Source organism: Schistocerca nitens, chromosome 3, assembly GCF_023898315.1.
Source record: "Schistocerca nitens isolate TAMUIC-IGC-003100 chromosome 3, iqSchNite1.1, whole genome shotgun sequence".
NCBI lineage: Eukaryota > Metazoa > Arthropoda > Insecta > Orthoptera > Acrididae > Schistocerca > Schistocerca nitens.
This window is the reverse complement of record NC_064616.1, coordinates 534766173-534784381: the sequence shown is the minus strand read 5'-3', so window position 1 is coordinate 534784381 and position 18209 is coordinate 534766173. Positions and strand designations below refer to the sequence as shown.

Genomic DNA, 18209 nt, shown 5'->3' with positions numbered 1-18209 from the left:
CTACGAGAAGCTGGATCCTTCCACGTTAGACTGATTGCGTATTACAGTCACTTTCATTTCTATGAAGGTATTTTTACAGAAACAAAGCTGATTGGGGTAACAAACCGAACAAATCATAATTACATTTAGTACTATATCCGTCTTCAGCAGCAGTAAGTGTATTCATTGAAAAAATCAGCAACCACTTGCACAAAAGAAGCTTTATTTCTTTACCAATTTCAGGTACCTAGTGCCGTTCTTCAGAATACTATACAGAAAAATATATCACAAATAACTACAAACTAAATAAGAATATTAAAGTTTAAGAAAGAAAAGTTTAAAAATTTAAAGATAAAGAGATGATACATACTTAGAGTTCTCCCATTATTAGCGAGTGTCAAAAATAAGCAGATATATACAGCATATTTGTATTAGCTATATTCGTTTTGGATCGGGTTGTTAATCAGACAGCAGTGAGACTGGGATAATGCACATTTTAAATAAAAGTACTTACTTGCACAAGTGCTAAATTCCCCAAGATTATTGACCACTTTTCTCTGCGCTCTTTCAGATGTCCCAGATTTGCCTCAGTTGATAGGCGGGACGCTAGTGTCATTTCCAGATTTCCCTTGAGTCCAAGCAGTGCAGGTACCAGTACAACTATTTCAGAATGTTTGAAGGCTTTCCATTCCTATAAGTGAAGATATAGAAAAAATTCAGTGTCTCCATTTGAACATTCTACATTTGTTTGAAAATTTACACATATTATTAAGATATACTATTTATTTATTACTATGTATATGCACATTGACGCCTACTCTGTGTCATTATTTCAACAGTTAGATTCCAAAATATAATGTTTTGCTCGCTATTTTCGATCCTATTTTGGTTTTCTTCCTTAGTGTATACCAGAATATATGACTTAACAAGTCCAATCGCAAATTGTATTACTGTAGGCTAAGAAGTCTAGTAATGCGTGAAAATATATTGCATTAAGCGATCATGTAATGATAGTATTTAAGGAGTCCACAACAACTTGATTTGTCATCATAAGCGCCGACTCCATGAGGCCTGAAGGGGGGCCGAGACCGCTCAAAAAGTCGTTTGGAGGGGGGGGGGGCAGAGCCCCTCCAATATTTAAGAAAATTATTAGTTATATTATGCTTTGTAAAATCACAAAATTAAGTTGGAATTTTTTATTTTCCTTGTTTGACGATAGTTACCTTTTAAAATACATTCAGTAATGAGTTAAGACAAATAATTATTATGGTAGTAAGCAGGTTAACGGGAAACGAGTGGTGTGAATCGTGATAGTGTTACGGTGCTGTGGGCGCACTTAGAATTTGACTCGGTGCGCGAACCTCCGGCGTGCCAGTGCTGCGGTCGCGGTACATCAAAGGACTGGAGCAGAAGCACCTTCACGTCGCCTTGACGCTTCGAGACATTACGGCCCGCGACTATATAAAGCCCACCCTGCTGTCGCAGTCATTCAGTGTGGATAGTTCAGTGCATACTGCAGACGTGTTTAGTGTTCCGACTTTAGTGTCTAGTGGACAATTTTATATGACTATATTTTATTCGTTTACTTCAGTCTCTTAGTGTATTGTGAATTAAGTTTGCAATGGATAAATTTGTTACCAAAAAGACGTTCTTGGAAGTTGATTTTACTGCAAGTCAACCTTATTGTGTAGTCAATTGCTTCGTCGTCTTCAGGTGAGAACCGTTTACAGCCGAAACCTGGACAATCCGGTAAGGGAAGATCATTTCAGAAGTCTTGGTTGATCGATGGCTAGAATATGAAGCATCTAGGGAAAAAGTTTTTTGCAAAACCTGCAAAGAGGCAGATGTTAAAAATCTATTACAATATTCTCCAAAAAAAGAAGATGCATTTCCTTCCGGAGGGTTTTCAACTGGGAAAAGGCTCTGGAAAAATTCCGTCTTCATGAAAATACGTTTACGCATAAAGAAGGTGTTCTGAAACTAAATTCTGTCACTAACCGAAGTGTGGCCTACCAATTGAATTAACAATTAGGTAGTGATATGAAGAAAGGTCGTTTAGCTATTGAGATAATTTCTACTACCGTGCAATTTCTATGGCGACAAGGACTAGCAATTAGAGGGCACGAAGATGTAAACTCAAGTTTCTTTCAATTGTTGGAACTCCAAAAGAATGAAATACCTGACTTTAAAGATTGGTTAGGGCGTTCGAGGTATAAGTGGACGTCCCTCGATATGCAAAACGAGATCATTGATCTACTAGGAAAGTCTGTGTTGAGAAAGGTATTGGCTTCAATCAAGAAGACTGAACATTATTCTATTATAGTTGACGAAACAAGTGATTCTTCGATTCACGAACAAGCGTCATTTTGTATTCATACTGTCGATGATTCATAATCGACAATGAAGACTTTATTGGCTTATACGAGACCCCCTACAAGGAATCACAAACTCTGTTTAGTACTTTAAAACACGTTTTTGCTCGTCTTGATTTGTCAGTGGATAACTTAAGAGGTTAGTGCTTTGATGGTGCCTCGAATATGAGAGATATGAGAGGTAAGTTCAAAGGACTAAGAAACGTAGTTTTGGATATACAACCAAAAGCAAATTATGTGCACTGCACTGGTCACAATTTAGACTTGGGAGTTGTAGACGGTCTCCGCCATCTTACGTCTATGAGGGATATTATGGCTTTAGCCAAGGACTTAATAAACACCGTAAGGGAATCCAGCAAAAGGATGGGACTTTTCAGAAGCATACGCTGTGAGAGCGCCAACTACCAAGCTGGTCTACGACACCTTTGCCCGACTCGATGGATTATGCGAACTTCAAGTATCTTCAGAATGTTGAAAAAACTTTGAAGAACTTCTAGAGTTTTTTGAAAAATTCTGCAGAGGACAAAACAGAGGCAAGTTACAAATATGCAGGCGACCTTGAGTCAATGTTACAATTCAAGACTTATTTCTTTTTACGTCTTATTTGCCATGCAGTGAGCCGGCCGAAGTGGCCGTGCGGTTAAAGGCGCTGCAGTCTGGAACCGCAAGACCGCTGCGGTCGCAGGTTCGAATCCTGCCTCGGGCATGGATGTTTGTGATGTCCTTAGGTTAGTTAGGTTTAACTAGTTCTAAGTTCTAGGGGACTAATGACCTCAGAAGTTGAGTCCCATAGCGCTCAGAGCCATTTGAACCATTTGAACCATGCAGTGAATCCAGTAGAGGATGTCAGTGAAAAAATTCAATGCTCTCATATGAGTGTTGCTGATCTGGAAAGAATATATGAGGGCTTGATTAGTATATTGAATAGAAGGCTTCATAGTTTTGAACACTTTTGGGAATTGTGTTTAAAAGAAAAACCTTCACAAGTTGATGATCCCTCGCTTCCTCGGAATCGACGTATACCAACTAAGTATGAAAACAACGAAGCCAGCTCACCGCACACTTTCAAAACCCCAAAGGAATACAACGAAGTTATTTACATTGAAGTTTGTGAAACGGTGCAATCTTCCGTTACTGAGCGGTTTGCTTCAACTGGACTCACACAGGTCATTGCAGTTGAACAAGAGCGCTTGCTTTTAGTAAACAGAGGTGAAACAAATTTAGAAAAATCAACTGAGTTTTCCAAAAATGATCTAGACATCGAGAGACCGCGCCTACCCTTGAATATGTTAGCCGATATCGCTAATAAAAAACAACTGGTCTTAAAAAACATGCTTGATGTAAGAAAGTATGTTACACAAGGGCCTGCAGTTGGAGAAATATTATGCGAAGCAGTGAAGTGCATTAAGCTTCCCCAGTAGTTCCAATCACGACAGCAACAGCAGAACGGTCATTTAGCGACCTTAGACGTCTGACGTCATATATCGGATCAACAATGGGACAGAAGCGATTGAACAACTTGGCTGTTCTTCATGCCCACCCAGATGTTTTGGATGAATTGGATATCCGACCACTCATCAACGACTACATATTCAGTAATCCAGTCAGACGGTCGACATTTGCACCTATCTATAGACACTCTAGCCCTAATAATGGCATTTAGGGCAATATTAAAAATCTTTATAAAATTGAGAATTACATACATACATAATGTTAAATTATTAGTTTCGAAATATTACTGCAAGTTTAGTACGTATTACTACAATACTATAGTACTGAATTAGTTATTTTCAAATACTTACATGTTTTTAGGGTGTAAGACCCAATTAAAACCCATTATTTACTTACTTTTTGACTGAAAGTATCAGGCATACTGTATTAACTTTATTAACTCTATTAAAGCATTAACTTTGAGATATTGTTTTTATTTAATGAGCCCTGAGCCTTATTCAAAGTAAGCTTAAATTAGCTATTTCACTTATTAATCAAAGTGCTATTACGGTGCGACAGCAATATTTTATGTTTTATTCTTTTAATCATTGTTTAGGATTTATTTAAATACAATTTCAATCTTTTCAGAGCTATATATTCACTGCTCTGCAATAGTCTATAAGCATTATTATTACTGTAAATTAAGTTAGCTTTTTAGAAAAATACTGTGCGTGTTTATGTTTTGTTTCTTTTTTCGAAGCCAAAAAAATGTTTCAGGCTTATCGAGTTTCCCGGAGTGTCGAGTTATCGAGAGTCCAGTTTTCGGCGTTCTGATGTTGATCATATGACTCTAAAATGCTTAAAAAAACTTTTAAACTCACTATTTTTCATTTAAAATTTAGAAAATTTCCTGGGGCAAGACCCCCGTATGCCCCCCCCCCCCAAGTATTTTTTATAAGTCGGCGCCACTGTTTGTCACAAAACCTGTAAAGGGCAACAAATGCTGATGTTAACATCCGACTCTAAACAAATTACAATTTCTTATGGTTGTTTGCATAATACATTACCAACTGTATCTCTACGTCTGCACAAGAGATAAGAGACTAATGAAATCTGTTTGCAAAAATGGTTGACATGTTGTCATGTACTGACGACTTTATAAACTATGTCATAGTTAAGCTTGAGGCTGTAGGAATCCAGTGAGGGCACTTCAAGACAAAAAACCAGAGACATTAGGCAGGTGGCTACCATAGATGGTAGCGGTTAGGTTTAGGAGGTAATCATTAATGAAAGACGCTTGCGAACTACGAATGCGATGGGCAACTTAACTGTTCCAGGATGAGGGTTTCAGTTCAGAGAATTATCTGTTATACACTGTCTAGACGCTGTTGTAAGGCACCACAGTCACAAACAAGTACGTCTTAGTATGTGCAGCAAGCATGCTCCTTGCTCATGAGAACAGAAACGCCAGTGGATTGGCTCTGAGCACTATGGGACTTAAGATCTGAGGTCATCAGTCTCATATAACTTAGAACTACTTAAACCTAACTAACCTAAGGACATCACACACATCCATTCCCGAGGCAGCATTCGAACCTGCGACCGTAGCGGTCGCGTGGTTCCAAACTGAAGCGCCTAGAACCGCTCGGCCGCCAGTGGATTCACACAGGTTAGAGTGAGATACAGAATGAATAAAAACGCGGGAACAGCGGTCCCCACTCCCGAGAGAAAAGCCTCCACACTAATTAAGGGGGAGTAAAATGTCGTAAATTACTGTTGTTGCGAGCCATACTAGGAAGGGCAGTGACGTTTAGCTCTCAGCTGTACGCTGTTGCTACCAAACATGGAGTTTGTTACTGTAAAAACCAGGAACATTCGTATGTACACAGTAGCAGAAGGGAAAGGACCTGAACGTGGCTCACTTTTACTGAGACGAACCGTCTTCTGTTGTTAAGACAGGGAGCTATTATTGCTAATACCGCATTACACACACCATTAAGATCCGGCTTTGCTATGAAGTGTAACGTAGCAAATAATCCCTAGTCTTTACTTCTTGCAGTCAAGTAAGAGATCTTGTAGTGTGACTTGCCGTAAAGCCGGGAGTAGAGCAGTTTTTTCCCCCTCACATCAGCAGAGCTTCTCTGGTCGCTTGTGTAGCGTGAGCTGTCCGCTTGTGCAGCGTGAGTTGGCTACTGTGCGTATGATATCATTATGCACACTCACTACGAATCTCAAGAAATAGTATTAAATTTTATTCGATCTTTTGCGTACTCCGTATACCAACTAGTAATGATAATACAACTGTGCTGTAAAAATCTCAGTTCATTACCTTCAATACTTTCGAACATATAAAATTTTACCTAAAACCGTTAATAACTTTTCTGGTACTACGAAGCAGAGCTAAAGCTTGTAATGTATTCACTTACTATCTCACAAGAAACCATAAACAGGAAGATCAATTCAAATAATTTGTTTCTCTAGAAATTTCTTTGATTTCGATACAGAAGCTTGCTGACGTAAAATTAATCATTTCAGAATTAATATTAAATTATATTTTGTTGTGTGAATGTTGTGGAGAGCGTGAGAGAGTGAATGGAGGACATAAGTAAAGTGTGGCTGTTTTATTTTGATAAAAACTATGTAAAATGTACGCATGGGAAAGTTCTTGTGCACACATGAGATTATGTAGCCTATGTCTAGTGTACAAACCTTTGTATAAAGACAACCAGAAGAAATGCTATTAAATCAGTTAGTATTTCATATTCGGGAATAAGTCGTATTTTATTTTATTTGAATTAACCTTGGTTCGTAAATTAAGAATTTATTTTACAAATTTCTTTCTGTAGTCATATTGAATGAGTTAGGGGTTCCCTCGAGTATTTGGGGGCTGAATCTTTTCTGACTGCTTAAATCATCAGCCGACAGGAGTGAAGGTTTTTCCGCGCTTTGTGTAGTGTTTTGTATTACAGTTCAGTGTCTCTAGGAGTCGCTCGGGAAACATCTTACCGTTCAGATCAATGTGGAATAGCTCTATGCAAATTCTTTTTAAGATGAAGAAAATTTTACGCTATGTTGGCTCTTTTATCGTATTTATGAAGCGACTACAGTATTGAGGTTTTGGTAAAAGTTTGGAAATATTAATTGACGAAGTTTGAAAGTTATTGATGTGTGAACTTTCTTGTCATACTTAAAACTCAATACGGCGTGTTTCGAGAATATCTCTGAACATTTTGGCGAGCACTTCTTTATAAGAAGCTCACTGAACTCGCGTATAGATGTGGTTTAGTTACTGTATGAGATTTGAAAATCATTCGGGTCAGACTGATAAATTTCTGGCTGCTTTCGTGTGCAACATTTTAGTTGATACAGTAACCAACCAGGACCAATTATAGCTTGACAGTAAATACTGACTTGATAGGCATTTACAACATGTTTTGGAGGCAATGTTGAAGCCTTATTACTTGAAATTTAAACACTATGAAGTAAGTCATGTAGAATACCAGAACGTCCGATATTTTTGCGAACTTATACATGCTGCCTCCAAGCTCGAGCAATGCGGCCTCACGCCATATTCGTTTACATTATTCTTTATGTAATGTTCATGTGTCAGTTTTCACAAACAAGCTACTTCACGGTATAATCGTATAAGTTTTTCATTGTGGTCATTTTTGCTAGACCTATACCAACTAAAACTTGCTGTAATCGGAAAACCACACATTCATCATAGGTGCCATGTTAAATTTTACTTCTTTTGTCAGGACTGAGCGGAGTTTAACACTGTCACCTTGATAGATCCCAACGAAGTGCAAATGCGACACAATCCTGAGGCAGTGATTTATTAAAAGAGGAACTGAGGACAATTCAGGTCAAAAGCTTATGCAAAAGTCCATTCTCCGGATAAATATTAATATGTAATTTCTTCGCTAACTTCCTACAAAACTCCACTATCCCTAATTTCACCAGTTACCGACGAATCTTAAAAAATAACTTCATTCCATTGCAAAAGTCGGCAGTTACTCGTATATCACAGTTGGTAAAAGAGTTCCGCTAGTGTACCACATGGAAAAATACATTTCTCTTTATGTGCTGTCATTTGCCAAAACTTAGTTTCGATATCTCGGAATTTTTTCAATTCTCTCGAGATCGAAGATGGATAGAGACCCCCTCCCAAGTCTACACAAAAATTCAATATGTTAACTTAATTTCATACGAAAAAAAATGGTTCAAATGGCTCTGAGCACTATGGGACTTAACATCTGTGGTCATCAGTCCCCTAGAACTTAGAACTACTTAAACCTAACTAACCTAAGGACATCACACAACACCCAGTCATCTTTCATACGCAGAAATATATGGTCTAATATGCACCAATCGCAAATTAATCGTGACTCTTATTTTTTATTGCAAGCTTTTCGAATTGTACGCCGAGTGTTTAATTATATGCGAAATATAACACCAACTATGAGCATTAGCGAAATGATAGGCTCTTCATCATAAAGCTGACATATAAAGCTATAACTGACGTAAAAATATATTTTTTATCGAATCATTTTATTAAAATAGTTTGAGAAAGGTTGTTGGGCAGCAGACGTGACCGCACCGTTGCGCCGGAGTATCCTGTCAGCCACGGGCTCGCCAGAAACTGACGGACTCGGCTGAAGGAGGCCTGTCGCTGAGATCTGCTATGTGTGTATCTGCTGAGAGGCCCGATCGGCGGTTCCCCAACTGCGGGTAACGGTCTGAAGGTCGTGTCTCGACTAACGCACGGACGAGGACTACCCTTAAAAACCCGCCTGAAATATTCGTGGCCGTCGAGGAAAACCGTTCGTGTATTGCCAGCTCGGCCGCGCCCTTTCAAAGGAACCATTTGCATCTACATACCTCCACAAGCCATCATATGGTGCGTGGCGGAGTATTAGTCATTTACTTTCCTGTTCCAGTCGCAAGTAGGGCGAGGAAAAACTACCGTCTATATGTCTCGATACGAGCCCTAATGCTTCTAATCTTATCTTTGTGTTCTTACTCGAAATGTACATTGGTGGCAGTAGAATAGTTCTGCAGTCAGCCTCAAATGCCGGTTTTCAGTAGTGCTCCTCGAAAAGAAAGTCGCCTTCCCTCCAGTGTTTCCCATTTGTGTTCCCGAAGCCTCTCTGTAATATTAGGGTGTTCTTCAAATCTACTGGCAACGAGTATAGCAGCCCGCCCTGAATTACTTCGACGTCTTCCTTTAATCTGAAGTGGCGCGGATCCCAAATACTCGAACAGTGCTCAACAATGGGTAGCAGTAAAGTCCTACATGCAGTCTCCTCTACAGATAAACCACGCTTTCCTAAAATTCTCCCAATAAACCGGAGTAGCCCATTCACCTTCCCTATTACAATCCCTACATGCTCATCACATTTCATATCGCTTTGCAGCGTTGCGCTTGGCTCACTACTAATGCCATATTCGAACATTATGGGTGTGTTTTTCCTACTCATCTGCATTAACTTAAATTTTTCTACGTTTAAAGATAGCTGCCATTCATCACACCAACTAGAATTTTTATCTAATTCATCTCGTATCATCCTACAGTCACTCAACGACGACAGCTTCCCATACACCACAGCATCATCAACATACAGCCGCAGACTGCTGCTTACCCTGTCTACCATATCATTTATGTATACAGAAAATAACAGTGATCCTATAACACTTCCATGGGGCACTCCTGACGATACCCTTGTCTCTAATGAACACTCTGCGTAGAGGACAACATACCGGGCTCTGTTACTTAAGAAGTCTTAGAGCCACTCACATATATGGGAACCTATTCCGAAAGCTTGTACCTTCGTTAACAGTTGGCAGTGCGGCGTCGTGTCAAATGTTTTACAGAAATATAGGAATATGGAATCCGCCTGTTACCTTTTATCTATAGATGGCAGGATATCATGTGACGAAAGGACAAGCTAAGTTTCGCACGAGCTGATTCGTGAACAGAAGCTTTTCCCTCTGGAGGAAATTTATTATATTCGAAATGAGAACTGGAACGATTTAGGGAAATCACGGGAAACCTGAATGTGGATGGCCGGACGCTGATCTGAACCGTTGTCCTCTCGAATGCCTGTTCAGTGTGCTAACCACTTCGTCACCTTGCTCATTGAGAGGAAAAGAAATTGAATAGTTCTTAAAACTTTCCAATCTGTTTTGGCCACTTTTATGTCGCAATCACCACACACGGCACTCATTCTTCTGTGTTGTACTACGTTTTTAACCATTAATTGCATTTTTCTAAAAAAATATTTACAGCATAGTGACCTATATAGGCTCACAATGATTCGATTTTGATTGGGCTCTTTTAGGCATCACAATTTTCCATGAACTCTAAATAGTACGACGTTACTACTATGTATAGAAATGATTTATGTACTGGCGCACGTACATCCCCCCACATTTTATGCACTGCATATTTTGGACCTTGTGTATTGTCTAAAGTAGCTTTCTCTCCAAGCATGCTGACATAAACAACTTTACCACAGTTTCAGAAAAGGAAACGCGAGACACACGGGCATTAAAAAACATGTTGAGAGAACACGTCGAGTACCACAGCCACACAACGTGTTTTGGAAGTTCACTAACATTCAATCCGTCTCTCATTAGCTGTAATCAAATAATGTGACTGGTGTGACACTGTAGCAGTTCAAATGGAAATTCTTCCTCTTCTTATGATATAGATCAATACAAGAATCACTGAGATGTAGCTTCTTAAAACTGTGGATTGCTCTTCGATATGTGATAGGTATGTCTGGAAGTATGATTATATGTCAACAACTTCTGTATATCTTGAGCAGCAGCCTATTTCCCATGTCAAACGAAACACACTTGCCAAAAAAGTTCCTTCTAGAACCAAAATGGCAATACTTAGTTTGCCAGCATCGGTGAACTCCGTGTCCATTTGGGTCGTAACATTTATGACTTTCCGATCAGAGATTTGTCTCACCTTTCATGCAATATCAGTATAATATGGGACGATACAAGCGAAATGCCCCTACTGCAAATTCAATAGTGCTTCAGGAGGCTTTTTTTATTTGTTATTTTCATTACAGCTGTTTTCCTCCCAGTATTCGTGCCTACCCATGTATAAACACAATAAAATTATTTCCAGTGTGAACTTTCTTTCTGTGATGTTACTAACAAAAGATTTGTAACAACTATTTTAGTTAACTGGAGAGTTTTAGTGGAGATACATGAGTTACAATTTTGAGATATAGACAATTTTTTCAGTCCTTACCGACTGAAGACAACAAGCACAAGTTTTCAGTATCTTCTATCTTAACGATGTTTTATCTGACGAACTTTTCAGAACAAAAGTTTCTGTTATTTCAGCCTAGTTACCAGGAAGCCCCCAAAAATTTCATTCGGAGAGCAAGCAAGTAACATAGGACATTACAGGCCACTGTTAATGCCACACAACAAAAAGAATACAGTTTCATCAAACGCAAATGTACTAAATTGTTCGTCCAGCTAATCATAGGAAAACTACGGTTCTACTAATATCTGTGTCTGTATGTATTACTGTCCACAGTTGTCTGAGCCACAAGAAGTGTAATAATATATATATAAATCTACATGTAACGCCGCGAGCCACCGCGGCGTATGGTGGAGTTTACTTTGTGTACCACTGTCATTTCCGCCTTTTCCTAATCCAGTCGCGAATGGCTCGCAGGAAGAACGATTGCCAGCAAGCCTCTGTGTTGGCTCGAATCTCTCTAGTTTTAGCTTCATGATATTTCCGCGAGATAAACGTAGGTGGAAGCAATTTGTTGGCTAACTCTTCTAAGAATGTACGGTCTCGGGACTTAAACAGTAAACCACACAACCATACAGGATGTTTCTCTTGTGGCGTCTCCCGCTGGAATTGGCTGAGCATGTCCGTGACGCTTTAGTGATTACTGTATGAACCTATAATGAAACGCGTTCCTTTCTTTGTACCTTCTCTATTTCGTCTATCAATCCTATCTGATACTGGTCCCGGAGTGAAGAGCAGTATTCAAATATAGACCAAACGAGGGTTTCACTCGCTACCACCCCCGTCGACGGACTGCATTTCCTCAGGATTCTTCCAATGGAAGTCTCATTTTGGCACCTGCCTTTCCTGCAATACGTTTTATGTATTATTTTCACTTTAAATCGCTTCTTAGGCATACTCCTAGATATTTTATGGAAACACCTGTTTCCAGTGATTGTTCTACAGTCGTGCAATCATACAATAATGGGTCTTCTTGTTTACGTATACATAATAAGATACATCTGTTTATGTTAAGGGTCAGTCGCCAATCCCTGCACCAAGTGTCGATCCTCTAAAGGTCTTCCTGCATTTCGCTACAATTTTCTACAATTTTGTAGCATTTTGTGGCATTTCCCTGCATACAACAGCATTGCCCGTGAAAAGCCTCATGGAAATTCGGATGTTATATTCTAGGTCATTTATACACTAAACAAAAAAGTTTTGCATCACCACAGTTCCCAGAACTCCTGACGTTGACTGTGGTTATTGTATCACAGACACAATTACTTTGACTGTTCAGAGGTGTCACTAAATCCGCCCAAAGATGCAAATAACAGTGCATCAGCATCGCCTATTAGACAGAGGGGTTCCGACAGCTGATCACTTCCAGTTATTCCACCAGGAAGGAGGTACACGGCTTGTGTTGTCTGTAGTTCAACCATGCCTAGACGGTCAATACCACGGTTTGATCGCGTCCGCACTGTTACTTTGTGGCAGGAAGGGCTCTCAACAAGGGAAGTGTCCAGGCCTCGGAGTGAACCAAAGCGATGTTGTTCGGACATGGAAGGGATACAGAGAGACAGGAGCTGTCGATAACATGCCTTGCTCAGGCCGCTCAAGGGCTACTACTGCAATGGATGACCCCTACCTACGGATTATAGCTCGGAGAAACCAAAAAATGTTCAAATGTGTGTGAAATCTTATGGGACTTAACTGCTAAGGTCATCAGTCCCTAAGCTTAAACACTGCTTAACCTAAATTATCCTAAAGACAACCAGACACACCAATGCCCGAGAGAGGACTCGAACCTCCGCCGGGACCAGCAGCACAGTCCTTGACTGCAGCGCCTGAGACCGCTCGGCTAATCACGCGCGGCGGGAGGAACCCTGACAGTAACGCCACCATGTTGAATAATGCTTTTCATGCAGTCACAGGACGTCGTGTTACGACTCAAACTTTGCGCAGTAGGCTACATATGCACAACTGCACTCCCGACGTTCATGGCGAGGTCCACCTTTGCAACCACGACACCATGCAGCGCGTTACAGATGGGCCAAAAAGCATGCCGAATGGACTGCTCAGGATTGGCATCACGTTCTCTTCAGCGATGAGTGTCGCATATGTCTTCAACCAGACAATCGTCTGTAAAACAGATGCCAGACTGAGATTCATTGGAAGAATCCTAAGGAAATGCAATGCGAAAACAAAGGAAGTAGGTTACAGTACGCTTGTTCGCCCACTGCTTGAATACTGCTCAGCAGTGTGGGATCCGTACCAGATAGGGTTGATAGAAGAGATAGAGAAGATCCAACGGAGAGCAGCGCGCTTCGTTACAGGATTATTTAGTAATCGCGAAAGCGTTACGGAGATGATAGATAAACTCCAGTGGAAGACTCTGCAGGAGAGAGGCTCAGTAGCTCGGTACGGGCTTTTGTTAAGGTTTCGAGAACATACCTTCACCGAAGAGTCAAGCAGTATATTGCTCCCTCCTACGTATATCTCGCGAAGAGACCATGAGGGTAAAATCAGAGAGATTGGAGCCCACACAGAAGCATACCGACAATCCTTCTTTCCACGAACAATACGAGACTGGAATAGAAGGGAGAACCGATAGAGGTACCCAGGGTACCCTCCGCCACACACCGTCAGGTGGCTTGCGGAGTATGGATGTAGATGTAGATGTAGATGTAGACGTGTTTGGAGGCAACACGCTCAGGCTGAACGCCTTAGATACACTTTCAAGCGAGTGCAGCAAGATGGAGGTTTTCTGCTGCTTTGGGGTGGCGTTACGTGGGGCCGACGTACGCCGCTGGTGGTCATGGAAGCCGCTGTAATGATTGCACAATAGGTGAATGCCATCCTCTGACCGATAGTGCAATCATATCGGCAGCATATTGGCGATGCGTTCGTCTTCATGGACGACCGATCGCACCCCCATCGTGCACGTCTTGTGAATGACTTCCTTCAGGATAAATTCATCGCTCGACTAGAGTGGCCAGCATGTTCTCCAGACATGAACCCTATCGAAAATGCCTGGGATGGATTGAAAAGGGCTGTTTATGGACGATGTGACCCACCAACCACTCAGAGGGATCTACGCCGAATCGCCGTTGAGGAGTGAGACAATCTGGACCAACAGTGCCAAGATGAACTTGGGGATAGTACGCCACGACGAATACAGGCATGCATCAGTGCAAGAGGACGAGCTGCTGGGTATTAGAGGTATCGGTGTTTACAGAAATCTGGACCACCATCTCTGAAGGTCTCGCTGTATGATGGTACAACATGTGATGTGCGGTTTTTATGAGCAATAACAAGAGTGGAAATGATGTTTATTTTAATCTATATTCCAATTTTCTGTACAGGTTGCGTAAGTCTAGGAAGCGAGGTGATGCAAAACTTTTTTTGATGTGTGTGTACATACATGTGAAAAGTAATGGACCTGCAACACTCCTTCGGGGTACGCCCAAAATCACTTCTAAGTCAGCTTTATAAGGAACTAACCTGTTCACTTTGACCTAGGCAGTGCCATTGCATACGATCAGGGACAGAATCAAAGACCTTTTACACATGACATCACCAAATCACCCCAATGCCCACCCCCCTCCCCTCCAACTCCCTAACCCTTCCCTCCACCCTTGCCTCTCCCTCCCCTCCTATCCACTCTGTCTCCCAACTATCATAGTACAGCATTAAAAATGAAAGAAGGTATGAAAAACCTTAGACGGTGGAAATAGTCCATTGTGCTTGTGGAAAAACTTTAAAATCCCCTCCTCTCCATGTATCTCTAACCAATCACACAGCACAGTACACCTTATCTCCAGTCAGCCACAGCGCAGTGCTAGAAATAGAAGAGGCTGGAAACAGACAGTTGTGTGCTTTACACCACACCCCCCCTCCTCCTTCCACGCAATCAGAGCAGAGCATTAAAAAATATCGTCAAATATGCAGTAAAGAAACTGTGCTACCCTCAGATTACAGTCAGAGATATTCATTATTTCCGAAAGACTTTTCTCTCCGGCGTAAAAAAAGTGAATAATTTAAATTACTTACATACACTTTTATACCACTGAGGTAATATTAAAATGACTACAAGGCCAAAGATATGCATCACACACACACATTGCATAGTGTTTCACCTCTTCTTCTTCTCTTCGAATCACAAATAGTATTGCTATTATGAGTACAATGCACTGCGCTAAAAGGAATACGAACCATTAAAAAAAAAAAAAGTCAAAATATCTGAACTGTCTAAGATACCGAAAATGTTGTCTCCTGCGAGGGCTATGCAGGGAGTGAGGAACGATCGCTCGTGAAATGGAAACCACTGTGAAAATCCGACGAGGCTTTTCAGAGACGTTTTGGGCAGTGACTCCGTCGATCGCAAGACTCTCTTCTCAGTTGTGAGTGCACTGTGAGCGGATAAAGGTGCCTAGAACAACAATGCCTCCCGCCAAGTAGGAGGGCCCGCTGAGAGGCTTCGACGTAATGAATGCAGCCCACCTAACACAACTGCCACGCACTTCCTTCTTCATGGCAATTCTCAGCCGCACTCTGCACGGGCAGTGAAGACGCTCCTGCAGCCGTTTCGATGAGAAGTGTTCAATCACCCACAACACAACTCTAATTGGCTCGTCCTGAGTATCATCTCTGTCCACATGAAACGATGGATACGAAGACAACACTTGGGCGCAGGTTAGGTGCTATAGACCAGCGTAGGGAACTATCGGAAAGCACAGGCGGCTGCCTTCTATGACGATGGTTTTGGAAATTTGTTATATCGCTCCGACAACTGTCTAAGTCTGAGCGGCGACTATGTAGAGAAGTACCTGGGAGGTGTAGCTAAATGTGAAAAGAAAACAGTTTTGATTTTCACTGTGGTTTCCATTTCGCGACCGATCGTTCCTTAGTTTCCGAACAACCCTCGTATACTTGCATTACGATTTACAAGTAGTTGTTTATGGACTGGCACACCAGTCATGCCAGCAAATTTCATTCAAAGCTATAAATCATTCGCTATAGAATATTGGAACGAGTATATACCATATTCTCTATAAGTAACTAAAAGCCAGCTTTTGCTTACAAAACGTAAATAACGAATTTGGAATACTTACTTGCTGAACACGAGTTTTACCTTAACCTTTGACTACACGGGTGGGGTCTCAGCAGACCCCACGCTACATTTTTGGTTTATAATTTCCATTGTTGGCGCACTACAGACTCGTCATTGTAGGTATTCTCAGTGTGCCGCTGACGCAATAAGTGGACGTGCGCCGCGCTCTCGCAACAGTAAGTTCCTGTTTTTCATTGTAGTGGTACCTGTAGACCCCACGCGTGCTTTTACGTAGTATTTATTTACAATATGCTAATACAGTAATTTCCTCTTATTTAAGTATATTTACAACAATGACTCGCTTTCTTCCTGATGAGGATATTGCACGACTGTTGGAAGATGGCACTGACTCAGAAGGTGAAGACACAGAGCTAAATGGCCCAGACGAAGATGTTGATGACATCATTGATCATGATTCGATACACAGTGAACACCTTTCTGGTTCAGAGATGGAGCTAAGTGAAGGCTCTTCTTCTAGTGAAGAAGACGAAGAAAGCTCAGGGAACTATTTTTACGGTAAGAAAAGATTCAAATGGAGTAACTCTGCAACACATTCATCTCGTGTACGACAGCACAATATTGTACGAGAACGCGCAGGACTGAAAGGGCCTGCTGCTTGTAAACGTGAAATGTCGCCTGTAGAGAGTTGGGAACTATTATTACCGATGATGTGATTGAGACTATCGTGCACTGTACCAACAAAAAAACTTGAGGGCAAATATTCACCTCCGTTGATACGGCCGTATTATGCCAACAACATTGATTGCTGTGAGTTACGATCTTACCTTGGATTACTTCTGTTTACGTCGATATTCAAGTCAAATCATGATAATGTTAGATCGCTATGGGCGACTTTTTTAGAAGAGACATTTTTCGAGGTGTAATGGAGATAAACAGATTTTTATTCATTCATTTCAATGTAACCTTTGATGACATCAGCGCACGAGAAGAAAAAAAATCTACAGATAAAGTGGCTTTCATACGAGGCATTTTTGAAAAGTTTAGTAGCTATAGTAGCGCGAACTATTCTTGTTCATAATATTTATGTGTTGGTGAAATGTTGGTAAAATTTCGAGGAAGGTGCTCATTCAGAATGTTTATCAAAAGTAAACCTGGAAAATATGGCCTAAAAATGCAGTGTATTTGCGATGCGAAAACTCATTACTTATGTAATGCGTTTATATACTCTGGAAAACCGCTTGCCCAAAGAAATATCCCTTTGGCAATGCCAGCACAGGATGTGCTAAAACTTGCAGAGCCATTTTATGGAGCTAATAGGAATATCACTGGAGACAGTTGGTTTACGTCTGTTGTGTTAGTAGACGAATTACTGAAACGAGGACTAACATGCGTGGGTACTGTAGGAAAAAGCAACAGAGAAATTCCTCGTCAGTTTTTGCCTGATAAAAGAAGAGCCACTGAACCATCAGTATTTGGATTTGTTCGGGACAAGACCTTGGTATCATTCCTTCCCAAGAAGTATAAAAGTGTAGTTTTACTATCTTCCATGCATCACGAAGAGTCTGTAAATCAACAATCGAAGAAACCTGCAATTATAGACTTTTACAATGCGACTAAGGGAGGAGTTGATGCCTTGGATTTGAAATGCTCAAATTACTCACGTAGAACAAGAAGATGGCCGAACGCCATCTTTGCTGTAATGCTTAATATTTCTCATGCTAACGGATATGTTCTTTGGGTCGGTTCTAATCCAAATAAAAAAAGTCAACAGAAGAGAATACATAAAGTCCACTGCAATGAGTCTTGTGTGAGATGGCGTCTTGCGCTGCAATTCTTCATCTGTCTTGGCATAATTATGTTCGTTATCGAGCGACTGGTCCACACCTGTGTATTTCGCCAAATATTCCAACAAACCGTTTTAAATGCTTCGCCCTGTATACTAATTTTCAAATGTTTAGAGATTTTCTTCGTCACTTTAACTTTTGTGCGTAGGCTACACAAGTCACAAATGATTTTAACTTCCCATCAATTTGGACTGGTCCACAAAATAGTAATAAAAGCGCTGAAGCTTTTGGTTTTGAGACGC

The 18209-nt window shown here is 40.9% G+C and overlaps 1 protein-coding gene across 1 annotated transcript in view; it reads right to left on the bottom strand.

Moving 5' to 3' along the window:
* LOC126248451 (solute carrier family 41 member 1-like) overlaps positions 1–18209 on the bottom strand; it is a 330662-nt gene that overhangs the window by 143843 nt on the left and 168610 nt on the right. Inside the window, exon 3 of the mRNA XM_049949442.1 lies at positions 494–670. Within this exon, the coding sequence (XP_049805399.1) occupies positions 494–670 (177 nt within the window). The remainder of the gene's footprint in view (positions 1–493; positions 671–18209) is intronic.